The 18,271-nt window shown below is 41.6% G+C and overlaps 1 protein-coding gene across 3 annotated transcripts in view; it reads right to left on the reverse strand.

Annotated features, from left to right (window-relative positions):
- Patj (PATJ crumbs cell polarity complex component) overlaps positions 1–18,271 on the reverse strand; it is a 289,250-nt gene that overhangs the window by 220,430 nt on the left and 50,549 nt on the right. For all 3 annotated transcript variants that reach the window (XM_042675626.1, XM_042675631.1, XM_042675635.1), the window contains exons 15-17: positions 14,089–14,223; positions 9,076–9,237; positions 3,645–3,776 (exon numbers count right to left, since the gene is read on the reverse strand). In XM_042675626.1, the coding sequence (XP_042531560.1) occupies positions 3,645–3,776; positions 9,076–9,237; positions 14,089–14,223 (429 nt within the window). The remainder of the gene's footprint in view (positions 1–3,644; positions 3,777–9,075; positions 9,238–14,088; positions 14,224–18,271) is intronic.

Consider the following 18,271-nt stretch of genomic DNA (forward strand, 5'->3'; position numbering starts at 1 on the left):
CAGGCCCAGAGTTTAGGCTCCATGACTGACAAAAAAAAAAAAAAAAAAAAAAGAATTTTATGGATTTTTCTGCCCAGGCTGGCTTTGAACTGGGATCCTCAGATTTCCTGAGGATCTCCTGGTGGCATGAGCCACCAGCACCTTGCTTTAAAATCCAGTGTCTTCATAGCCTGCTAATGTAGGTCCCATACACCTAGTTGCTCTTCCTCTCTAGTGCTTTCTCCATATGGCTAAAATGTTTCTACAGTAACTTTTCTTCATTTTTTAAAGTCTAAGTTATTTTACTTATATATGATGTTGCTGCAATGCAGGCATCATTGACATCGTTTTTATACTGTAGGGCTGGGAATCGAACCCAGGGCCCTGAACATAATGGGGAAGCACTCTATCACAGGACTTCTTATTCCAAATATGCTGAGCCAGGCAGACAGGAATCTGCCTTGGCCCTATTCAGCCACCTAATAAATCCACAGAGGATGTTCTGAGAGCGGTAATAGCCAGGAATGTGGCCTTTCATGGCTTTCGCTAAACCTTTGCCTCGCCTTGCAAAAAACATTTTTGAACTTCAGAATTTATTGCCTAATTATACAATACATGGTATAATCACTTAATTAACCTGCCCCAAACCAAATTTAAAATTGTGTTCACCTGTCAGCTAAATGTCAGCATAAGTAACAATTTTATATACCACTGACAAATGGTATAGAAATGTACTCTGAGTGTGCTGAAGATTAAAAAAAAAAAAATCCAGTTTAGGAATGTTTTCTTCTTGCCATGTTTAGCTACAGACTAAATAAGCTGAGTCCTTTCGTCTGAATCTAAATAGCATTTAGGAAATGAAGTATATTTCTATCATTTCTCTCTGAGAAATACAAAGGCAAAGGAGAACATGGCACTTTACTGAAGCAGGATTTACTTTGCACAGTTTAGCAGAACTGAATGCCTGCATGTGCGCAGATGAGGAGAAGGAAAATGAGGAGAAAAAAAACTTCTGCCTTTTTAAAATAAAAATAAAACCCTAAAGAATAAAGTTAGAATGCATACCTATGCCATGAAGAAAAAAAAATCCATATTAAAACAGACTGTAGGGGGCTGGGAAGGTGGCTCAGTGGTAGAGTGCTTGCCTCACATGCATGAGGCCCTGGGTTCAATTCCTCAGTACCACATAAACAGAAAAAGCCAGAAGTGGCACTATGGCTTAAGTGATAAAGCACTTGCCTTGAGCTGAAGAGCTCAGGGACAGCGCCCAGACCCAGAGTTCAAGCCCCACGACCGACAAAAACAAAAACAAAACAAAACAAAACCAACCCTGACTATAATTCAGGAGGCAGAGATTCAGAGGATTGTAGTTTGAAACTGCTCTGGGCAAAATGTTAGTAAGACCCCATCTCAGACAAAAGGTGAATGAGTGCATGCCAATAATCTCAGCAAGAGGGGAGACATCAGTCTGGTGGCAGTTCCAAGCCAATAGGTGAGACCATACCCAAAAAATATGATGCAAGTGATGCAGCACCACACTGGTAAGCTTGAGACCCCACGTTCAACTCCCAGTACAATCAAAACAGAATATACACTTTAAAAAAGGACAAAGCTCAGAACTAGTAAGAGGGATGGTTTTATCACCCAAGAATTAAACTGCTAAGGACTGTCAAGTTTTTCTACCCTCGATTAAAGTTTTATTAATTTTTTAAGGTCTGAAATCTTTTTCTGTTTTAACATATACAACACTCAAAATAGAAAACTTAGACTGGAATGTGGCTCATTAGATCTGCTTTGCATGTGGGAGGGTCTGGATTAGACCTGTAGCACTGCTAAATAATTAAATAATAAATAAGTAGCAAATAATACCATCTAGAAGAATAATTAGGACATAAATGCTCATTCTATAAGAATGCAAATGCATACCAGTCCAGGTTACAATGGATAAGTAGCTGGACAACTAGACCACAACTGAAATGTGTTTTCTAAGTGAAAATCTAATTACAAAAATAGTTAGCAGGGCTGGGAAGGTGGCTCAGTGGTAGAGTGCTTGCCTTGCATGCATGAGGCCCTGGGTTCGATTCCTCAGCACCACATGAGCAAAAAGAAAAAAGCCGGAAGTGGCGCTGTGGCTCAAGTGGTAGAGTGCTAGCCTTGAGCTGAAGAGCTGAGGGACAGTGCCCAGACCCAGAGTTCAGGCCCCACGACCGGACCCAAAAAAAAAAAAAAGTTAGCAAATTCTTATTCTTTTCATTTGATCCCATTAAATTCTGGCTCACCTAGACTTTGCTCAGTCATTCTGGATGTTCATTAACTGCCTAGGGTGGGCTGCAGCAGTGAAGGAAAGAGTTTGTCTTGTCATTATATGAACCAACACATCAACTTCCACAATCTAAAATTACTGCTATTTCTTGATGGCAATATTTGCCCAAAATTTTGCAATGAACAAACTAGTAGTAGATAGATAGATAGATAGATAGATATCCTAGGGTGACCTTTCGTATCCCCCTCCTCCCACTATGACACTATAAATATACTAATACATATATGTTCAGGTGTGGTGGATCATGCTTGTAATCTCAGCACAAAGGAAGTTGAGGTAGGAGGATTTCCACTTCAAGAACAGGCTCTGCTACATAAGGAATTCTCAGCCAGCCTGGGCTACCTACCATGAACCTACCTCAAACAACATAATAGATGTTGGGAACGGATGCTAATGTGTGCATGATCTCTTGGTGGCATGTTGACTATGTCCTAAAGTTCATAGTGAATATTCTAAAACAATCCAAGTGAATGTCTTAAGTAGGTGAATTTTATAAGGTATGTGAAATATCTCAATAAAGCTGGGAGAGCCAGAAGCTGGTAGCTCACGCCTATAATCCTAGATACTCAGGAGGCTGAAATCTGAGGATCACGGTTTAAAGCCAGCCCAGGCAGGAAAGTCTGGAAGACTCTTATTTCCGATTAAACACCAGAAAACAAGAAGTGGTGCTGTGACTCAAGTGATAGACTGCTAGCCTTGAGCTGAAAAGCTGAGGGACAGCGCCCAGGCCCAGAGTTCAAGCCCCACAACCAAAAAAAAAAAAGCTGGGAGATACTCTATTTTTAAAGTTCATCAATGATAAGAAACATATAATTTTTAAAAATAGTAAGTAAAAAGTTAATCAGGTGGGATGCCAGTAGCTTACACTTACAATCTTAGCTATTCAGGAGGCTGAAATTTAAGGATTGTGGGTTCAAAGGCAGCCCAGGCAAACAAATCTGAGAGACTCTTATCTCCAATTAAGGAGCAAAAAAGTGGAGGTGTGCCTCAAATGGTAGAGCACCTGCTACAAGTGAAAAAGCAAGAGAATGAGGTTCTGGCAAACACACACAGACACATACACAGACATACAAACACAAAGTACATTAAGGATTAGTCTCCAGAAGCATCATGGGTATAATAGTACCTCTCATCATCTATCATTGTGTTCACTAGAAAGTCACTAATTGTAAAGCCAACAAGTGAAGGTCCAACAGCCCTGATTTGAGACTCAGTTTTACTTGAGCCAATGGATGTTTTAAACAAGGACTGCTTCACATAACTTTAGCATAAACCAATCACTCTAAAAACAAAGATCACAAGCAGAACTGAACCAAAGCCTTGTAGGGGTTCTTCCTTGTACCTGATAATCCAAAATGCTAAACCCCAAGCCTTTGTGATCTTTCTCTAGCTCAACAATCTTGACTTCAGGAGACCAGAGGGCTAATTCTCCATCATCATCTTCTTCGGCATTGACATCGGTCATTGGATTAGCCTGAAACAACAAAGACAAATGCTTCAAAACAGTTGCTTTCTGTTCTGAAGAGACTGAACAAGACGAGACTCCCCCAGCATCGTTCCAAACTGGACATCTCTCCAGCATGCATAGATTTCTTGCTGATCTTTTTCAAAGGGGCATGCATGCACTGGGACAAGAGCTTCAGAAAAACCACAAGTATGCATACACATTTCTTTTTTTTAAAATGCCACATACATGCTTCATTGGAACTGTGAACACTAACCTCTTATACTTCAATGAGTGCTGTCATCCCATTAGAAGCATAAAAGGAAAAACACTCAATCTCAGTAAAAACATTACACAACACAGTAGCAGATACAATATTTAAATAGCAATACCTGGATTTGTAATAAGAGGATGAGACAGAGAGGACCACACAGAGGCGGCCAATATAGGAGACAGAGAAACCACTCCTGTTGTCTCCCAAAAGTTCTCAACAAAAACTTTACAAGAAAACTAAAGTTAAAAAAAAAAAAAAAGCCAAATCCTTGGGCATGGTGTAATCCTAAAAGCAAGTTTAAAAAAAAAAAAATCACTGGTTTCAAACAATGAAAATGTGATCTTCAAAGGACAGGCCAGCCTGAGGGCCTTGTACATGGGTCCTTCATTCTTTTCCTGGCTTCACTCCCCAAGTCCCCATGTGACAGCCCTGGTTCTTTAGGGAAGTCCCTCACTACACACGAATTCCAAGAGGCTCAAAGACACAGCCTATAAGTCCTGTTGGCAGAAGGACAAGGGCTGCTTAAAGTCTTCTGTTTAGCCAGGCACTCAGGGTTCATGACTATAATCCAAGCTACTCAGAAGGCTGAGAGCTGAGAGTGGTAGTTCAAAGCCAGCCAGGGCAGAAAAGCCCAGGCAACTCTAATCTCCAATTAACAAACAAAGTGGCAACACTAGAGCAGATAGCTCAAGTGGTACAGAGCCAGCTTTGAGCAGAAAAGCTAAGAAACAGCCATCAGGGGTCCTGAGTTCAAACCCCAGTACTGGCATAGAAATAAGTAAGTAAATTCTTCTGTTCTTCTACTATTTATAGCATTGTCTTTTTTTTTTAATCTACTTTATCTCCCCTACAAATTTTCTGGAGCTCCAGTATGATCTTTCTTTCTTTGCTCTAGGAACTCATAAAGTGTGATGCACTAAGGCTAGGATGGGAGCTATAAAGACTCTACTTTGCCATAGTATACACTCAGACCCTCTACTACCTGCCTCACATAGATATTTAATAAATAGTACATTAATCACTCATCTACTTTTGAGTTGGTATCTCCTAAAACTCCTTCTTAATAAAACTACAGACTAAATAACAAGTGTGTGTGAGTGCATGCATGCGTGCGTACGTATGTATGTGTGTGTGTGTGTGTGTGTGTGTATGTGTGTGTGTGTGTGCACGTGCACACGCCTGACCTAGGGCTTGAGGACTTGAACTCAGGGCCTGGGCATTGTCCCTGAGTTTAGTTACTCAGAGCTCTACCATTTGAGTCACAGCTCTACTTCAGGCTTTTTAGTGGTTAATTGGAAATAAGTGTCTCATGGACTTACCTGAATAGACTGGCTTCCAACCATGATCCTTAGATCTCAACCTTGTGAGTAACTAGGATTACAGATATACACCATTGGCACTCATCTTAAATAACAATGTATGTGTATGTGTGTATGCACACATATGCGCCCACATGCCAGTCCTGAGACTTGAACTTGGGACCTGGATGCAATCTCTTAGCTTTTTTGCTTAAGGTTGGCACTCAAGCACAGTCCCACTTCTCGCTTTTTTGGTAGTAAACTGGAGATAAGAGTCTTATGAACTTTCCTGCCTGGATTGGCTTGGAACTGTAATCCTCAGATCTTAGCCTCTTGGGAAGCTAGGATTACAGGCATACGCCACCAGCACCTACTTCCTAAATAACAATTTTTAAATGCAATTGTTTTTTAAATTTTTTAATGTGATTAAGTGGTTATATAATTTCCCAAATTTCACAGTATTGTGGGATAGTGATGCTCAGTTAAAGTCACAAACACATTCTAACTTTCCTGGAGCAAACTGTCTATCACAGTCTACAACATTTATGAGTTCTACGAGCTTTGCAATACAGTTATTTCTTCCACATTGGGTGGTATGTACATTTCTTTTGTTTTGCATAGCATCAGCTGTTCCCTCTTTCCCATTTGTTCCCTCCCTCCCATCACTGCCATTAAGTTGCTTAGTTCATTTTGGTCAATGTCCAGTGCAGCTAATGGGTCCCACTGTTGTATGTTTTTCCCTGATTCCCTCTAGTTCTGTGTTGTCTTCCTGGTTCCCCTCCAGTGTACACATATGTACCATACATGTGATCAGCAGCATGTGCAGTTGTTTTTTTTAAAAAAAATTTGTTCCCTGTACCCTTAACTCTTTTTATTTCCCCTTTGGGTACTAGGGCTTTTAGGACTTAAACTCAGGCTAAGGGCACTCTCTCCCTTAGCTATTTTTGCTCAAGGCTAACATTCTATCACTTTAGTCACACTTCTACTTTGTGCTTTTTGCTAGTTTATTGGAAATAAGAGTCTCATGTATTTTGCTGAACAGGCCGACTTTAATCTGTGATCCTCAGATCTCAGCCTCCTGAGTAGTTAGGATTACAGGTGTGAACCACCAGCACCTAGCTAAGAGCAGCTTTCTTTCTTTTTTTGTCAGTTGTGAGGCTTGAACTCAGGACCTGGACACTGTACCTGGGCCTCTTTGTGCCCAAGGCTAGCACTCTACCACTTAAGCCACAGTGCCACTTCCAAAAGCAGATTTCTTAAAACATAAGATTATCTCAGTGAATAAAATTATAGTTCAACAATCCCTTATACATAATTTTGAGTCACCTGCAAAAGAAAACCAACAAAGTGAAATCAAAATGAGTAGGCAGGTAGAAGACTCTAAAATTTGGAAGACTAAGGAACAAAAACTTCTTCAAAGTTAAGGCTGGTCCACATTTCAAACTCTTTTTTTTTTTTTGTTAGTCGTGGGGCCTGAAATCTGGGCTTGGGCGCTGTCCCTGAGTTCTTCAGCTGAAGGTGAGCGCTCTACTGCTTGAGCCACAGCGCCACTTCCACATTTCAAACTCTTGTTGTAAGACATGGGAGATCAACTTCCAGTCCACAATGGATTGAATCTCAATATAGAAATAATTTCTTAGTTTCTGAATTACAAAATCTGAAATTAGTGGGAACGTTCTGGATCAATAGCTTCTATTTCAGACTGGCATGAGGAAGTAGATACTTAGAAAGAAAACAATTATATCTTCAATAAAAAGTAACCAGCAAGAAGCTAGAAATGGAGGCATGGCTCAAGTATTATTAGTACGCCAGCCACAGGTAAAAAGACTGAAAGCATGAAGTCTAGACTTTGAGCCCCAGTACAATCCTGTCATACAAACAAAGTTAATTCTAGTGGCTAACACATGATCCGGGGTATTTAATACCCTCACTGATTAATGAGTATTAGAATTTTGGCTGAGCCACCTAGCTAGTTATACTTGAAGAACATAAGAAGGTATCAGAGGAAGTGGCGCTGTAGCTCAAGTGGTAGAGCGCTCGCCTTAAGCTGAAGAGCTGAGGGACAGCGCCCAGGCCCAGAGTTCAAGCCCTACGACCGACAAAAAAAAAAAAAAAGAAGGTATCAGAATAAGTAGAAAAAAGACAAAGCTAGAAAAGACAACCAGGATTTTAAGAAGCCACATAAAGGGCTGGGAATGTGGCTTAGTGGTAGAGTGCTTGCCTAGCACTCAGTACCACATAACAGAAAAAGCCGGAAGTGGTGCTGTGGCTCAAATGGTAGAGTGCTAGCCTTGAGCAAGAGAAGCTCAGAGACAGTACCCAGGCGCTGAGTTCAAGCCCCATGACTGGAAAAAATGAATAAATAAAAGAAGAAGCCACATAAAATTACAAAACACAAGTTTATAGAAACTTCAGGGCATCCCAGGTGCGTAAGTTTATGTTTCGACGTGAAATATATCACCTTCTGCATAACTCTTGTATTTACAGAATGGAAAGCAATCAACTAATGGGTGGAACTAGGCTGACATTTGGCATAATTTAAGCTGTCGTTCAGCCATTGTGGTAAAGGATGATGGATGGGAGCACTGTCAGCAAGCTGGCTTGCTGATTTACACACCCTCATGGATTAAAGGCACTTTTATCAGTCTTCAGAGAGAAGCCACCACCCACATTTCACTTCAGTAAAAAAATGGCAAAGTAATGACACATTCCTTACCTTGATATTTAAATATATAAATATAAATATATATTAACAAAAGATAAGACATTTAAAGAAGACTGTCAAGCAATATTTAGAAATGTATTAGGTTTTCTTATAGGGTAATGGGTAGTCTTGAGATAGGGTCTCAGTATATACTCAGGCTAACCTGGAACTCACTATATAGTCAAGGTTGGCCTCTAATTTGCAATCCTCCTGTCTGTACCTCTCAAGTGTTGGCATCACAGTTGTGTATTACCCAGCCTGGCACTAAGCTTCTCTTTTACACTCACTAAAGAGCAAAATCCAGATGTGATGGAAAATGATTTTCAAGATGGCCTCTACCCACAAGGAACTGACAGTATTCTAGAAAACTCAACATGAAAACACACTAAAGCATTTATGAAATAAGGTAGTACTGGACTCTTGCATAATCTGAGAAATCAGAAATCAAAGAAGAGTGAACAGAAGGAGTCATGGACAGCCACAAAGGTTTAAAAAGGTTAAGTAGTAGAGGTGGGATGATGATCTACCTATCTAAAGTGGTATGAATGGACTTAGAACCCAAGGGTCTGGAAAAAGAAGAAAGCAACATAAAAGATGAGGTTACAAAGGACGAAAGGTAACAAAGCACATGCTCCAAACTATTTTCCTAATTATAGTGCTCTTACACTAGCCCCAGAGAAAGCTTGTTTCCTTCTTTGACCTTCTGCTTTATGGAAACTTCTAGACTTACTTGGAAACTGATCATAGATCTTCCTATTTTTAAGACTTTGGGAAAAGAAAATATCATTCACCATTCACCAACATTCTAACCTTAGTAAGATGAAATGAATTGAACTGAAAGCCAAAAGCCATGAGTCCAGGGAATGAATAAAAAGATTCTCCAAAGTCAAAATTCATATGGCCATCCATGTACCAACATTTCAAGAAAAAGAGTTGGAGGTTGTTAAATGGAAAGTGTGACAGGTTGAAAAGTTATGCATTGTGGCCCTGGTGAAATAAAAAGGGGTGGGGTGGGTCCCCAGTTCCTCCCACCATGCACCACACCCTTTATACCTCCATCTCAGGAATCAAGGGCTCCGCTGTCCTTGGTTCATCTACAGAGGCCTCATCATCAAAGAGCCGGCGACAGCAAACCAGGGTGAAAGGGGGTGGCACTTCTTTAAGGAAAGAGACGGCTTCTCGGCGAGACTTTCCATAAAGCTGCATGCCATTGACCTAAGAACACAAGGGCTAAGTCAGGACTGATGAGGCCCACACAAAAAAAGCAGAAGTCTCTGTCCTAGCTCAACCTACCAAAATGCAAATACAGCATCACATTATTGTTCCTTTAAACAAAGGGGCTCAGGTGAATCACGGCATTTTTATAGTAAGTGACAATGACAGACATCTTCAAAATTGATCAAAACTAAGGCTGAATGTTTACTGAATTTAGGGGGCTGATACATGAAATATGTCGGAGTAATTGCTTATTGCTGGATGAGTGCCTAAATTTCACACCTGTATGGTCTATCATTCAGGTACTTCAGCATCGTGTTCTCAAACTTCCTCTCACATCTCCTTAAATGCACTGCGAATCACTCACAGCTCTGCATATGTGTGCATGTGTGTTTGTGTATGTGCCTGCATGCACCCCAGTACTGGAGCTTGAATTTAGGGCCACTTACTCTTTTCACTCCAGTTAAGCCACATCTCCACTTCTGGATTTTCATAGTTAACTGGAGTCTCATAGACTTTTCTGCCCAGGTCGGCTTCAAACCTTGATCCTCAGATCTCAGCCTCTGGAGCAGTCAGGTTATAAGCATGAGCCACCAGTGCCCAGCTAATTATAGCCTTCTTAAAACCACTTTGCCGGGCTGGGAAGGTGGCTCAGTGGTAGAGCGCTTGCCTCAAATGCATGAGGCCCTGGGTTCTATTCCTCAGCACCACATAGCAGAAAAAAGGCAGAAGTGGTGCTGTAGCTCAAGTGGTAGAGTACTAGCCTTGAGCTGAAGAGCTGAGGGGCAGCTCCCAGGTCCAGAGTTCAGGCCCCATGACCGACAAAAAAAAACAAACAAAAAAAAACCCACTATGCCTTGTGCATTTTCACTTCATAAGAATAATATCACTAGAGACATTAACACTACATTTAAGGTAGTTAATTTCTCACTTAGCCAGGTGGTGGTGGTTCATACCTATAATCCTAGCTACTCAAGAGGTTGAGATCTGAGCATTGAGGCTCTAAGCCAGACTGGGCAGAAAAGTCCATGAGAATCTTATCTCCAATAAACTACTCAGAAAAATCCAGAAGCAGCACTGTGACTCAAGTGTTAGCCTTGAGCAAAAGAGGCTCAGGGACAGCGTCCAGGCCCTGAGTTCAAGCACCATAACCAACCTCCCCCCACTAAAAAAAAAATCTCTTACCTTAGATGGGCAACAGTAGCCTATAATCTTCCTCTATAATCCTTGCTAGTAAGGAGGCTGAGACCTGGAAGACCATGGTCCAAAGCTACCTTGGGCACAAAAGTCCACATGCCCAATGAAACAGCAAAAGACCAAACTGGAAGCATGGTTCAAGTGGTAGAGCACCAGCTGAGCAAATAAGTCAAATGAGCACAAGGCCCTGAGTTCAAACTCCAGTACTAGAAAGCACATATGCATCTGCACACACACACTCACAAAATCACAAGTCTTACAGTGTATAGATGGCCGATTCTAGAATACTTAGCTGTGAAATTTTAACATTCATTCACAATGTTCCTTTACATCTTACTCTTAATGCCCTTAGGGAAAAAAAATCACTTAAATAAATGAAATACACATGTCTCACATCCATTCCATTGCTGTAAACTTCACTGACTTGACCACCAAGTATCTGTAGGAAGCTGTCAGTTTCCAAGTTATTTATGCCTGTATTCCATGTCCGTCTAAGTCACTCTTCCTTATTAATGGTTAACTCCTATCATCAAAATTCATCCCAATTTCATATTATTTTGGCATATAACAAAAATGCTTAGCACCAACTAAGTCTATTGCAATTTTTCATATCGACCAATTTAGCTCAAACAGTTTGGCTCAGTTCTGTCTACAAGTCACCAAAAGTTGACTTGTCTGTTTCTCCCAATAAACTGAGGCACAAAGCTAACAACAGGCTTTTCACAACTGACTCCTACCTTCCTGGGAGGGTTAGAAGCATTATTATTCTAATATTCTTGGTGCTAATTTCTGACAAGTGCAGTGCCAGTGTTCAGCTAGCTGGCAGGGCTGACTGGACTTGGAGCAGCCTTCCCACACATGTGTCTTTGCACTGGAGAACTGAGGGCCCTGAGCTGCTGGAAGCATCCAATCAGTAGCAGGCAGAGTCCCGAGACAGTGGTTCTCAGGGAACCACTCTCAAGCCTGTAACATACCCAGCACTTAGCATCAAGCCAGACTCCTCTCCCCGCCTCTTAATTATTTACAAATAAATTACCACAGGGTAAAAAGGCTCTCATGCACTTCAGGGAACTGGCAGTACTGGAAAAGCAAATCTCATGTCCCAAGTCGTTATGTCCATAAAAAGATGCAAGGGACACAAGTTTAGCAGCAGACAAGAGTTTTCTTGGAAGATCTAGAAGTCAACATTTATACAAGGAGGGGTGGGGTTTCTGGGTGCTAGTGGCTCGGGCCTCTAATCCTAACTACACAGAAGGCTAAGATTTGAAGATCGCAGTTCAATGCCAGACTGGGAAGAAAAATCTCTAAGACTTATCTCCAATTTATCACCCAAAAGCCAGAAGTGGAGGGCTGGGAAGGTGGCTCAGTGGTAGAGCGCTTGCCTTGCATGCATGAGGCCCTGGGTTCAATTCCTCAGCACCACATAAGCAGAAAAAAAAAAAAAAAAGCCAGAAGTGGAGCTGTGGCTCGCTCAAGTGGTAGAGCACTAGCCTTGAGCTGAAGAGCTGAGGGACAGCGCCCAGTCCCAGAGTTCAAGCCCACAACCAGACCAAAAAAAAAAAAAAGCCAGAAATGGAGCTGTGGCTCAAGTGGTAGGGTACTGGCTTGAATGAAAAAACTCAGGCACAGTGACCAGGCTGTGAGTTCAAGCCCCAGTATTGGCATCAAAAAAAAGTGGGAGATAGGGTGGTAAAGAGGTATTCTATTAGTGATCATATCACATCAACAGTGCCAATGGAAGGATGACATAGCATGGAAAGTAACCTGTATTAAAAACAGCAAACATATGCAATGGAAGCAAGAATTCAATCCATACTTAGTATTACTGTGTGCTTCCAGCTCAACAAATTAGAAAGTCAGTTTTCAGGTTTTTATCTTGGCGTAGCTTTAAATATTTATTTAGCTCATTATTTATTCATTTGAATTGTCTCCAATTATTACAGCAGTGCTTGCGAGTCCTCCTCACTACTCTACTGTTAAACGGATCAGTCCCATTTCCCATTACCAAGTCCTCACTATGGGGATTTATGGCTGCTGGAAATAGCTGTTCTGGGCTGAGACTTGGCACAGCCTTCCAACACCAAAGCACATTTGTGTTTCTGGTTTAATCCCTACAGAGTACATTAAATACAGGCACACACACACATGCATACTCCAAGAGCTTATTTGGCTAACTTTACAAAGTGTGTGTGTGTGTGTGTGTGTGTGTGTGTGTGTGTGTGTGTGTGTGTGTGTGTGTGTGTGTGTGTGTGTGTGTGTGTGTGTGTGTGTGTGTGTGTGTGTGTGTGTGTGTGTGTGTGTGTGTGTGTGTGTGTGTGTGTGTGTATGAATGATTGGTACTAGAGCTTGAACTCAGGGCTTAGGTGCTGATGCTTGGCTTTTTCGCTCAAAGCTAGTGCTCTATCACTTAAGCCATAGCTACAATTCTGGCTTTTTGCTAGTTAATCAGAGATAAGAATATCCTGGTCTTTCCTGTCCAAGCTGATTTTGAAACACGATCCTCAGATTTTAGCTTCCTGAAGAGCTAGAATTTCAGGAATAAGCTACCAGTGCCTGGCTACAGAAATTTTATTTTATTTTAATGTCTACATTCAGATGACTCAGTAAACATGTTTTTTATTTTGGAATTCACAATATTTCTCTAGATCCTTCAACTTGAGACCTTCTTAAGTGCTATCAAGTGTCAATTATCCAGACTTTTGATTAGAGAATGCATAGGTGTACACACTTCCAGAATACAGGACATTATACAACCATTTCCAATCCATGACCACATTCAGTCTTTGGCTTGGTCCACAAGCTTGTTACCATACCTGGCCTTGTGATGACAAAGCCAATGACATGTGCCTATTGTCCTGCCTATACAGGAAGGAAACAAAAATGTAGATCATGTCACTAACAAGTATCCTTAGATCCTTAGGTAGCATTTTGCTAAGAAAATGACAAATGATGCTTTCCAACTCCTTTTTTTGTCAGTTGTGGGGCTTGAAATCGGCTTGGGCTCCTCAACTCAAGGCAAGTGCTCTACCACGTGGGCCACAGCACCATTTCTGGTTTTCTGGTGGTTTATTGGAGATAAGAGTCTCATAGACTTTTCCTGCCCAGGCTGGCTTTGAACCACAATCCTCAGATCTCAGCCTCCTGAGTAGCTAGGATTACAGGTATGAGCCACTTGCCCCTGGCTCCAATTCCTTTCTTAGTCAATCATTCAGGTAAACCTTGAAAAAGACATCTCTGACATCTTTACAGGTGGATAAAATGAGCGTAGGGTAGGATTCTGCTTCCTTTATTATCCAATAAGTTGTTAGGACTTTTCCAGCACAAGGGCTAACATGACATGGACATTGGTCATACTGAAACATGGTAGACACATTTTTTTTTCTTTATTTTGTTGGTCATGGGGCTTGAACTCTGGGCCTAGGCGCTGTCCCTCAGCTCTTCAGCTCAAGGCTAGTGTTCTACCACTTGAGCCACAGAGCCACTTCCAGCTTTTTTTTTTTCTTCTGCTTATGTGGTGCTGAGGAATCGAACCCAGGGCCTCATGCATGCAAGGCAAGCGCTCTACCACTGAGCCACCTTCCCAGCACAGTAGACACATTTTTCCTAGAACTTAAACAAGTCCTGTCTTTGTACCTTTCTTCCCCAGAACTTTACCTCCAGAAGCTCATCCTCTGGCTGTAGGAGATTCAGTGTATCCACAGGACCGCCTGGTGCAATTGAAGAGATGTAATGGTGCCCATCAAAGGAATCCACCTCCATACCGAGCCTCAGAGTGTGGATGGGCAGGAGCTGCAGCAAAGTAGAGCCATGACAATGACACACCCGGTGCTAACCCTCCATCATGAGAACAGCTGACCCTCCAGCACTACCTCTTGAATCAGGACCCACCCCAACCGGAGCCCCAAAAGACAGTAATAGGAAACATAGTCTTCAGTAAAATGCAGAAGCCAATGCTCTTATTCTTACCCCTCTTTCCTTGCAGTGTCCCTGGAATGGAGAGAGACTGACAAAGACTTGCTTCCAACCACAGTACAGGTCTCACTGTGTTCCTAGAGTTTCACTCTCTACAGACTCTTCACATCCCCAATAAGAACACCCTAACTACCTTAATTACACAGTTCCACTGACTTCATTGCCAGAGCAGTGTCATGCCTAGGAGCACTGGGAATGAAGAACATGGGGAATGAAGCACATTTCTATCAAAGCTTGCAACAGTGTTCAGAATCGCCTTTGTTTGTATGTGTGCATGCGTGCATGCATGTGCACGCACATGCCACACACGCATGCACACACCATTAGAGTGACTTGAACTCAGAGCCTCTCATTCTTGCTTGGCTATTTCTGCTCAAAACTGGCTCTCTATTATTTGTGACATGCCTCCACTTTTAGCTTTTTGCTGGCTCATGGACTAAGACTCTGGCCAAGGTTTTGAACCTATCAGCCTCTGGGATAGCTAGGATTATAGGTATGATCACCAATCCTCTGGCTTAGAATCCTGTTTGCTTCATTGCTTCATCCTCCACATAATGGATTTCCATAACCTCAAGCCCTAGGGACAGTACTTGATACTGTTAATTGAGCTAATCTGTGAAAGATGTTCTTTTCCATAATGTTCCAATCATGACTTGGGGGGGGGGGGGTGATTATTACCTTAGGATGGATTCCATTTATATGAATCCTTTATATCTTTATATGAACTGGTGTAGGCTAAGCTAGAAGACAGGGACTGCCAGCTATATCAGAGAAGAGGAAATATTTTAGCTGTATCCATCTTTGTTGGGTTCAAAAGTAAGACAGATTCACCAAATTCCTAAATTTTCAAAGGCAGAACTAGCAGTTCTCATTGTGGCTGTAGAAACTCAAATACATTAAAAAGCCACTAATTGAGATTTGTATTTTCTATACTGATAGCCTGGTTGGTATAAATATAACAGAGCAAACTCCAACTACACATGACAACAAGAAAATCCTTCAAAAGGGTTGGGAAGGTGGCTCAGTGGTAGAGTGCTTGCCTTGCATGCATGAGGCCCTGGGTTCGATTCCTCAGCACCACATAAGCAAAAAGAAAAAAGTCGGAAGTGGCGTTGTGGCTCAAGTGGTAGAGCGCTAGCCTTGAGCTGAATAGCTGAGGGACAGAGCCTACGCCCAGAGTTCAGGCCCCACGACCAGACCCAAAAAAAAAAATCCTTCAAGGGTGGCAAAGCATTTCCAGTGTAGCCTTTTCCACATTTCCCTGTTCTCTGTGAGCCTCATTCTTGGGATACCACCTTCTCTCAGTCATCTATGCTAAGTCACCAGAGTTCCAGAGGCCTTGCTTCAGACACCAGCTGGGGCTCATTTCTGTCCCCCAACTAATATTTAGACCAAGTAGTCCAGCTGACCTCAATGACTTAAAACAGGCCTGAAGGACTTCTGGCCGGGCAAATTTTCTCAAAATGAAGTGCCCCTGACTACAAGAACTATGGACGGACAGCTATCTCTGGTAATTAGAATGTTCTAGTAGCCAGGTGCTAGTGACTCACACCTGTAATCCTAGCTACTCAGGAGGCTGAGATCTAAGCAACATGGTTCAAAGCCAACCCAGGCAGTAAAGTCTGTGAGACCCTTATCTCCAATTAACCAACAGAAAACCAGAAGTGATGCTGTGGCTCAAATTGGTAAGCTTTAGCCTTGAGCAAAAGAGCTCAAAGACAGCACCCAGGCCCTGAGTTCAAACCCCACAACACTCTCTCTTTCTCTCTCTCTCTCACACACACACACACACACACACACACACTCTCTCTCACACACACACACACATACACAATGTTCTAGCACCCTACATTGAAGGTCACAGTTGTTTTTACATCTCTTCCCTGTGATCTCTTTATTTTGCACTGCTGCCTTACTCTCAGCCTAGGCACTGTACCAAACTGTGCTCATCAAGATAGAAGACAAGTCATTTCTTTTGTCCTGCTAATGGAGGTGACAGCACCTCTCAGAGAAATGGATCTGTAACAAGAGTTTGCTCACAATCTCTGCCAACTGTCTTCCTTCCTTGGCTTATGAGCCAAATACTAATGGCTGAGAGTCATCAGTGTTTACCCAGAGATCTTCCCAGTGGGTGCTGGAGCAGGCCCTGGAAAGAGGACAGTTCAACTTCCAGATATTTTACAAGTGGCTAAATGTAATCATTACTAAAAATCAGGTTACATAAAGTTACCACTGAGCCAGATACTCACCCCTACTAAGTCCTAGCTACTCAGTAGGTTGAACTTTGAGGATCAAAGTTGGAAGCCAGTCTAGGCAGAAAACTCTGTGAGACTCCTATCTCTGATTAACCACCAAAAAACTAGAAGCAGAGGTATGGCTCAATCACAGAGCTCCAGCCTTAAGTGAAAAAGCCAAAGAGTTCAAGACCCTTAGTTCAAGCCCCAGTTCAGGCATATTGGTGATAGATAGATAGACAGACAGACAGATAGATAGATTGGGCAACTGAATATTTAAAATAAATTAAATATTTAATATAAATATAACAAATACTCAACATCTATCACTTCCTTATTAGTTCTTATTACATTTTACTACTATTTTCTTGAAGTGATTTATATCTGTATGGTAGAAATATCCCTGACTTCAGAGAACACCAAAGGGGCAGACACCTGCAAGAGTTAGATGAAATGATTAATTTGCTTAGCTGTCATATGCAGCCAGGACAGGCAATTCAAGAATCCTGATTCCGTTGAGTAGCTGACAATAAAGTACAATTGTGTGTTGCTTGCTAGGTCAGTGATCAGTGATGTCATTTAGTAGTTAAAAAAAAAAATCACTGTAGAATTTACCCCATAGATACTGGCAAATGCTACAATTTGGGGCTGTCATTCCCATTTGGAAAGGTAAACACTTCCCACATATTACTGATCTACCATCCAGTTTGGATATGAATTCATCATATGCTTCTGGGGTGAAAATTATGTGCAAGGCATTGAGCCACAAGCTGGAAAAATCTAGTGACAGCAGAATAATATTTTCCCTCACAGAATATTCAGAAAGGTGAAAGACAATGGGTGTATAAGTGAACAATTAAACAGCCAATCTGCATCAAGATGATCATGATCTTGACATGGGAAGAATGCAAAGAGATGTACCCAAAGGAAGCATAAGCAGGTGGTGAAAACAGATGAGTTGTAATTCTCATGAGTATAGCAAGGAGCTGCTCAGGGTCCTAACAGAGGCAGCTGGGTAGAGGTGATGTGGAGATGTTGGTCTAGGAAGATTCCACAGAAAAAGACTGGTGCTAGGGGCTTAAACTCAAAGCCTCATTACTATTGCCTGGCCTTTTTTGTTGTTGTTGTTTTGTAATTTACCTTATTGTTATAGAGGTGATGAGGTAATGAATATATTTCCTTTCATAAAGTGTCTGTTTCCTTATTCTTTCCCAATCCCTCCTTCCCATCTCTAGGCGTTGTATAGTTCACTCTTCATTAGTGTCCAGTGAGCTCCACTGTAACACTTCACCCTTTTTCCCTTGAGTTCTGTACCCTTCCCCAACCCTTCCAAAGATATACTCTTGAATATACCACACATAAGGTAAATAAGACAGACCATCAAAAACTAAAATAAGAAAAAAAAGGAAAGAAAAAAATAAAGGAGACCTTTTGTGTTCCACATCTTGGAGTTCATTTCAGTCTGTATATTATTTTATGTAAATACGAAGAGGCACTTAGGCATTGTACCTTTGTGTTTCTCTCCTAAGAGTATCTTCTTTTGGTCTCACTGTGTGTATCTAAAAATCTGTATAATTTATCATATCCCAGTGCATTTTATATCTAATTTCTGCATATTAGACAGAATATAT

The sequence above is a fragment of the Dipodomys spectabilis genome, unplaced genomic scaffold (assembly GCF_019054845.1).
Source record: "Dipodomys spectabilis isolate Male_0828 unplaced genomic scaffold, ASM1905484v1 ptg000002l, whole genome shotgun sequence".
In the NCBI taxonomy this organism is placed as follows: Eukaryota; Metazoa; Chordata; class Mammalia; order Rodentia; family Heteromyidae; genus Dipodomys; species Dipodomys spectabilis.